We start from the raw sequence: 8424 nt of genomic DNA on the forward strand, positions 1-8424 counted from the left end.
TAGCATAGGAACGTAATCCTTACATATCCAAGATGTAGCATAGGAACGTAATCCTTACATATCCAAGATGTAGCATAGGAACGTAATCTTACATTTCCAAGATGAAACGTAGGAACGTAATCCGTACATATCCAAGATGTAGCGTAGGAACGTAATCCTTACATATCCATGATGTAGTGTAGGAACGTAATCCTTACATATCCAAGATGTAGTGTAGGAACGTAATCCTTACATATCCAAGATGTAGTGTAGGAACGTAATCCTTACATATCTGAGATGAAACATATGAACTTAATCCTTACATATCCAAGATGTAGCACAGGAACGTAATCCTTACATATCTGAGATGAAACATAGGAMCGTAATCCTTCCATATATCCAAGATGTAACTTAGGAACTTAATCCATAGTGTTCGGATCAATATTTTCCATGCCAGGAACAAAATACTGATTACATACTTTACTGTTTTTCGTCAGGGTGAAGTCATGACTGCGAAGCCTGTTGTGCCACTGCTTTCTTCTTGTAGCAGCTTTGCTCGACTTTCCTAGAGGAATTTGTTAAAAGGAGCAAGCTTCTCCTTTATCTTTTCAGTCACGTTGCCTCAAACAATTATACACATTACAGTAGTACTTTTCCTCATTGCTGTCATTGGAAGGAATGTAAACACTTGACTCGTACGGCAAATAATCCCCCTTACTTCAGGTGACTGCTCGAAAACCCTGTGTGCACATGCATTATGACTGAAATGTGCAAAAGGTCAAGATGCACAGCAGACTAACCTTATAAAACACAAACATGACTCCAACTCTGTTAGATTTACAGATATTGAGCTGAAGTTTGACCAAAATAGCCTCCTTGTATTGCAAAGTGAATTTAATTTAACACTAGCATAAAAAGTGGTGGACAAAAAGCATCCCTTCATAGAATGCAAGGCCTTTAATTCACAATATGCATCCTCAGTCTGTTGGAATATATCATTTATATCTGTAAGTACCTTGGTGTGGGGTAAATTAAAGGATTTCCAATTACCAGAATCAAATTATGCATTCTATCTTCACCCAACCTGACTATGAAAATCATGCTATAAACCCTCTTGGTCCACACAGGAAACTGTTGGTGCAGATTGACTTCAATTTTCCAGATGCTGAGTTCAGTAAACATGAATCAATAAGCAATTTTGGACCGAGATAAGATGTTATCGAGCAGCTGCAAAAAACAGATGCATCGTTTCTGCCGACCGAAATCCAGAAATGGTGTTTGTTGTTGTCTCATGGATTGTTCCACAACTTCACTTTATCTCTTAAATGAAGATTTTATCACCGCGTTACAGGGAAGTACATGAAAAATGAGTTGTTTTGTTCTGTTCTGTGTCAGCTAATACTTTGTGCTGGCTTTAACGTCGTGAGCTGCAGAGGTATCACTCTGTGGTGTCATTAAGCCTGCAGCCAGACGGTGACTTTTGTCTTTCTGACACTCTGATCTCCACAGCGTTAATTGTCCACGAGGGACCGTCCGTGTTTCGTATCTTCCACCGCTGGCAGGCCGTGAACCAACAGTGGAAGGTTCTGAACTACGATAAATCCATGGACAGCGACGACCTGAAGGAGGCCGCTGCGGACAGGACTCTGTCTCAGCCCAGTCAGGGCTACCAGACTGGTATCGGAGTGTCCACCTCCACCTCCTCGCTGATGGTCGTGGCCTCCACAGCCGCCGGCTCCACGTCTACGACCGTGGTGACGGCCGCGGGGGGATTCGGACCGCACTTGGATCCCGACAGCGGCACGGTGGTGCCAGACCAACACTGTCCCTACAACATCCTCCACCTGCTCAGCCACCTGAGGCAGCCGGAGATCCGCAGCCAACCCAGCAATAGCACAAGAGAGCTGGTCATGAGAGTCACAACAGTCTGAGGAGTCAGTTGAGGCCTTATGTCACAAAGATTTCTGAACCAGCTGACAGTTAAAAAACAAGAACTATACTAACTGCACTGGACCTAAACCAAGTTCTGTTTATTTTGAAAAGCATCTTTAATGTCCTTACATTGATTGAATAAAAGTTAAAGTGGTTTGATTTCCAGAATTTGTCAGAAAGTAGTTATTTTGAGAATCAAAGAAGCATGTTCCTTCAGTAATGTGTACACTGATTTACATTTGGATCTTTGGGGTTTGTAATACTAAAGTTTTTTCTTTAGTTCTTTTTTATTTTCTTTAAGTAAAACTTTACAGAAAAACAGCTACTACAATTTGTATTGCATAAAGTCAAATCGAATTAGGTCATAAAAACATGCAAATCAAACAAAGAATTTACTTGTAGTTTAATGGTTTGAAATTATGCTAAAAGCAATAGAGAACAATGTACCAGAGAGGTGGATTCACTCCATTATTATTTCTAAACAGCTAACATTTTTACTTTGACGCTTAAGAAACAAAAACAGGACAACAAAATCTTCTGTGTGTGTGGGTGGTGGGTGCTATAAATTTACCAAAAAAATGAATGGAAGTTATTCCAGTCCACGGTCCCCACGAGTACATAAAAAACAACTTGTGTGTGTACTTGTTTCTGCTACAAAGTGAGAACCATGTTAGGTTTTTAACCAACAAGTCCTCAGTTTGATGCAAGTACAAGGATGTGTGTGTGTGTGATTAACTTAGGTGGTAGCAGGGGTCACAAATGCTATGTTAAAAAAATATTCACATCCCAGTTTTATCTAAATTTTTCATCGACATAAAAAAATCCTTTTACTTTTGATCAAAATATGAAAAGGTACCATTCTTTATAAAGTCACAGATAAAAAAGACACACACAAAAAAAACTTAAAATCTTGGATTTAAATTCAGAATGTTCATAAAAGTACATTGCAATGGTTTGGTGAGATATTTCCTAAATGGGTAACAGATATTCCACTTTAACTTGTTGAAGGTTGGGAGTGTTGAAAGTTCATTAAAAGCTGGATTAACTCCTAAAAACCACGAAAAAAATCTGCTCCTGTCTGACCTGCTTAGGTCAAAAATGTATTTTCTGAAAAACAACATTCAAAGATTTTTTTTTCCTCCAATGTGTCAAATTAAAGCAGGTTTGAAGCAAATGATGCTGTTTAAATCATAAATTTAGGATGTTCTGACACAGTTTCAATCAGTGTTGTATAAATACTTCTAAGTCAGTGGTTCCCAAACTTTTTATCTTCTGACCCACAAAATATCCATGGCAAAAACTTGACTCCAAATATTACTGGTCTGAGTACATGAACCTCGTTAATAACCCTAAAAACACAGGCTKTTTGACAATCTAAACAGCTTGTACACAAATATGAATATTTATTTACACTAATTTTGTGTTTTGTAGTAGTTTTAGGGAAAATATTACATCAGCAATTATTTTATTACCTTTAAAATTGATTTCTGGAGATTAYCCAAGGTGCTTCATGACCCATAATTGGGTCCCAAGCCCAACTTTGGGAACCAAAGCGCAGTGGTTCCCAAACTTTTCAGCTTTTGACCCACAAAATAACAGTAACAGAGACCTGTGCCTCCAGATATTTTTGGATGATAAACATTTGYATCAGGTCAACAAAACATGGGCATAGTAACATTATTTTTTATATTACATTTATCCATTTTAAATATACTAACCTCACTCMTTTGTAACAACTAAGRCAAAAACGTAATTAATTCAGAAAATCTTTTCAGGACCCTACCTTGATGTTTGGGGACCCCACTGTGGGTCCCGACCCCAACTTTGGGAAATGCTGTTCTAAGTGATACTTGAGTGAAAGCAAGAAACTTACCATAAATTACTTTGGTAAAAGATAAAGTTTACACTAAGAATATTACTTGAGTAAAAGTTTCTGATATTTACTGTCCTTAAGTATCAAAAGAAAATTTCAGACATAAAATATACTTAAGTATTAAAAGGAAAAGGAAAGTAAAAATGAGCTGTAATAATTTTCAAAATGACAATGACTGGGAGGTGTCCCCCCCAAAAAAAAAAAAAAAAAAATTTTATAACGGCCATAATGACTAATGTTATATTAAAATGTTGCTGAAACCTTTGGGAAAATGAATAGGAGTAGAGTTTCTTCTGCTTAGCTTTTTATAGAGTAGAAATTATGGATAATTRTGTGAAAACAAGGAGTAGAAGTAACAAGTCAGCTAATGGAATAAATAAAACCAAAATTTCTACTTAAGTAAAGTAACAAAGTACTTTGTCACTTTACACCTCTGGTTTCAATCGTGTTTTTAGGATGATAAAACTTTGTGTTTTTCTTTTTCTCATCTCACCAAAATTAAAAAAAAACTGAGCTCCTTTTTAGCACCTTGTCTCAAAAAGCACAAAATGAGGCCTTTTATAATCCCCCCCAGAAAAACATCTGAACAAGAGTGAAGAAAGTCCACAGCTGGTTTGTTTTAATTGCTTCATTCAGAACTCTGTTCTGTTCACTTGTGTTCACTTGGCTCGTAAAGCCAATAAATCTACTCTTTTCTCATTTTCTTTGCTTTCAGATTCAAACATTCTCTTTAATATTTCCTTGCAAATTGTTTTTTTCATGGCAGAAATCTGTTTTATCCCTGACGTCCCTCAGCGAACAGACAGATTGGACACGTTCTCATTTTGGTGCAGCTTCTTAAAAAAACATTTTGTTGCTAATATAATACCCAAAAGCTGCTCGTAAACAGTTTTCAGCTGTGCCTCAGATGCCTGTGAGCTCGTTCCAACGTGTGTTACATTAAAAACACATCATTAACTTAAAAACTGCAGCAGAAATGAATCATGGGGATTAATTTAAGTGAAGCTGGTGCTTCATTTCATACTGATGTCTATTCCWGTATGTTCCCACAGTACAACAGTGCCATAATCTGATCTTATTATTACAACAAATCAGAAACATTATGACATTTTCACATGGTTGTACAAAGATAACCCAAAAGAAACAGTATATTTCTGTTCTCCAACTATTTTCCTTTTTTTTCTTCTTCTTCAAACCTGCTGTTCCTCATCATGATCAAATGCCAGGAGTAAAACATCTGCACAGAAACAGGTAGCACCTTTATTTCCTGCTGAATTATTTAGGCCCCGAWGTGCTGATATCAATGGGTGGGAGCTGCTGCTCACAACAAACTGGCAACAAGCTGGCAGGTTGCAGAGAGTTCACCGTGAATCTGCTCGCCTCGGTTTTCTTTTGCACCTTGTCGCTTTGAATTCGCAGACGCACGAGCGTCGAGCTCGATGAGGCACGGCGAGGGGAGCACAACAGCACGATGCATGAGGTTTTATCATCTCATTCTTCTCAGGGATGGCTGCAGCCGGAATATTTATCTGTCGCCTTATGTTGCATGTGATGAAACGTGAGGGGAGAAGCCACAAAAACATTTTCATGCAGTTTGTTTGTTGTTTTTTTTAACCAAAGAAATATACATGTTCAAAGTTTCATCTTGACCAAATAAAGCGGTGTTGTGTTTTGTATTTTGCAAGAATCAGAGTTTTTAAAAAGGGTATTTTACTCTCTCTGAATCCCTTTAATCATTTGCAGAAAATTGAGTGAAAATGATTTTTTTGCAGACTATATAGAATATGGAGCCTTTGAGAGCTGAATAAATTGCATATGGCTAATGTGCTATTCATGCAGGTCGACTGAAGTCTGAAGCAAAAGGCTTATATTCACTCCCCTTCAACTCTTGAAAATGAAGATGAAAAGGAGCATGTTGAGGAGTTTTTTAWTATTATTTTTATTGAAGTGAGATGAATTGATGAGCATCAGAAGCTAAAAGCAGAGATGGTCTATGGATCCATCATTCTTCTATAATCACTTGTTTCTTATTTCTGTTCAGAGTCACAGGCTGTTGAAGACTGATGAGGTATTCACTMATGGTTCTGAAAACACACACACACACACACACACACACACACACACACACACACMMAYWYAGAATTTACTGATTGCTGGAGGAAGTCCAAGCGGAAACCTGCTCGCACACAAACAGGAACTCTTGAGGATGACAATTGTGTTGCTGTTTTGTCCTCCATTTAGTTTTTTTTTTTTTTACTGAATTAAAAACAAAAACAAGTTTTTATGTTTTTTTTTTTTATTACAAACTGAGTGAAACAAGGAGAAACAATGGAATGTTTTCCACTCCCCTGTCAGAGCTGATCATCAGTGGAAGAAATGAATGTTTTGCGACAGGTTTTTGCAGCATTTGTTCTCCCCCTGGTGGTTAATTCATAAACTGCCCCGACAACATGGAGAGAAAAACACACACACACACAGCCAGTGATGATTACGCTGAAGTAATAAAATATGAGGCGTGGGCAGAGATTACAGTCTCTAATACAATTATCTGTTCTGTGTTGTGATGGTGCACAGTTTATAAGATCACTATCATGTCTCATTGTCTTTTACGCTTTTGCATAATCCAACCAATGTATTCATGTGTTCACTTAACACTCATCTTGGCCTGTTGAAGGGGTTTACTAACAGCATACATCTCATCTCAGGAAGCTAAAAGTCTGAACTAATCCTCCTGCTGCTAAAAACAACCCATGAGGCCTCACAGTTTTAAAACCGGGGCCTTGATCCAAGGGTAGCAGGAGGATTAAAGAGGGTTGTTGTGCTTGTCTTCTTGTGGTTTTCAAACAAAGACTGTGAATAATTAATATCTTACCTGTGGCAGATGTGTCTGTAAATGACCTCAGGTTGGAGAGATTGAGAAGCTGATGTCTGAGTGGATTTTTCACCAGTTTAAAGGGATCAGGTTAGTACATTATTAGCTGCAACATCAGTCTTAAGAAAAGGTGTAATGAAAATGAGAGTCCTATTTTTGGGCCATTTTTAATTTTATAAAATAACTCTTTTAACAAAAATATCATACTGGTGTGAAAGGACGATACAAGCTACTACTCAAACTTAACGCGTTACACCATTTGTTCAGTTTGTCACTGTTTTATAATCTGAACAATGTCCATGTTCCTACGCAAATGTCCCTGATTAGTTTATTATCATTCCTAGAGACTGCTACAGCTTTTTTTTTTTTGGCACTCTCAGCTCCAGGAGATGTGACAGCTGCTGAAAAGACAATTAAGATGTAGTTTGCATCAGTAATGGCCTAATTTCACACATAATCCAGGATGGAGAATACACAGGARAATAAAAATGCAAATTATCAGTGGAGGATAACTAATGGAAGATACGATTTTAGAGTGAGGATTTTATTGCTGATGGGCTTTTTGTGACTGATTGCATTGATTTTTTAAATCTATTCTACTGTGTGTGTGTGTCTGGAGGATGTTGTAAACGAACAAATGCACACTAAATAAACAGGTAGCTCAAGCAATCTGAGAGAGCTTCCTGCACGGCAGATGAACTTGCATTTAATTTTGTCCCAGTTGTCAATATTTCAGGCAGCATAAAGCCATGAGTGTTGTTATTATTGAAGCATTTATCCATTCAGCGTGCACCACAATCCATTTTGTGCATGTTCGCCAGCACAGAACGATATCAGAAATGATCTTTATGAATATTTTATCCTGCAGTCGGGCATTTACGGGAATCTTTGATCCTTGTTTGTGTTCATTTCGTCTCTGGTGACTGTTCATCTGGATGCAGCAGGCATTTAAAAAGGAAGTCGCTCAGGTAAAAGAGTCTCAGATTGCCTGCCTCTGCTAATCGCTCCCATGCTCTCTCAGCATCCCATCAGAAACACACACACACACACATACACACACACACACACACACACACACACACATATGCAGCAGAGCTCCTGGGAGCAGGTCAGTGTTGTTGCATCTTTCTAATTGAGCTCCCGATGAGGGATTTCCTGAGCTCTCTGCCTTTGAATGTTCATGAAACAGAAGCAGATGAAGTCAAACGGCGTCAGACTCCAGTGAGTGACCCCGTTTAAAGACGTCTCTCAAACTGGGGCACGCGCCCTCCAATTTCCTATCCCACAGAGCAGAATTACCCCCCATTTTAAACACATCGGCTCTGCTTTCTTTGGAAATTTACAGCAAATTAAAAATTATGCAACCCTGCCTGCTAGTGGTGATTAGGATCTGGTTTTAATAGGGTTGCTTGTTTTTCTCAAAGAACTCAAATTACACAAATTACTCTTAGATCATCTTTATACCTYTGCTTTCAAGGACACATTTGAATTTACCAACTTGAGCTTCACAAATTTTCTTTCATTTTAAAATTTGCTTTTTATTTGATTTGTTTTTTATTTTTAGTTTTCTACTGATGGAAAAGCTCAACCATCTACAAAAACAGCATCTGAAAATATGAAGCAAAACATTGTTTCAAGTAAAGTGTTTCACTTTTCATGCTATAGTAACAGATAGGTAGGTAGGTAGGTAGGTAGGTAGGTAGGTAGGTAGGTAGGTAGGTAGGTAGGTAGGTAGGTAGGTAGGTAGGTAGGTAGGTAGGTAGGTAGG

The 8424-nt window shown here is 38.0% G+C and overlaps 1 protein-coding gene across 1 annotated transcript in view; it reads left to right on the plus strand.

Annotated features, from left to right (window-relative positions):
* LOC106511475 (E3 ubiquitin-protein ligase MARCH4) overlaps positions 1 to 2076 on the plus strand; it is a gene marked incomplete in the record, with an annotated part of 3845 nt that extends 1769 nt beyond the window's left edge. The window contains 1 exon segment of the mRNA XM_014000228.1: positions 1489 to 2076. Within this exon segment, the coding sequence (XP_013855682.1) occupies positions 1489 to 1910 (422 nt within the window).
* Positions 2077 to 8424: the final 6348 nt, after the last annotated feature.

Source organism: Austrofundulus limnaeus, unplaced genomic scaffold (genome assembly GCF_001266775.1).
Source record: "Austrofundulus limnaeus strain Quisiro unplaced genomic scaffold, Austrofundulus_limnaeus-1.0 Scaffold2827, whole genome shotgun sequence".
Taxonomy (NCBI): Eukaryota; Metazoa; Chordata; class Actinopteri; order Cyprinodontiformes; family Rivulidae; genus Austrofundulus; species Austrofundulus limnaeus.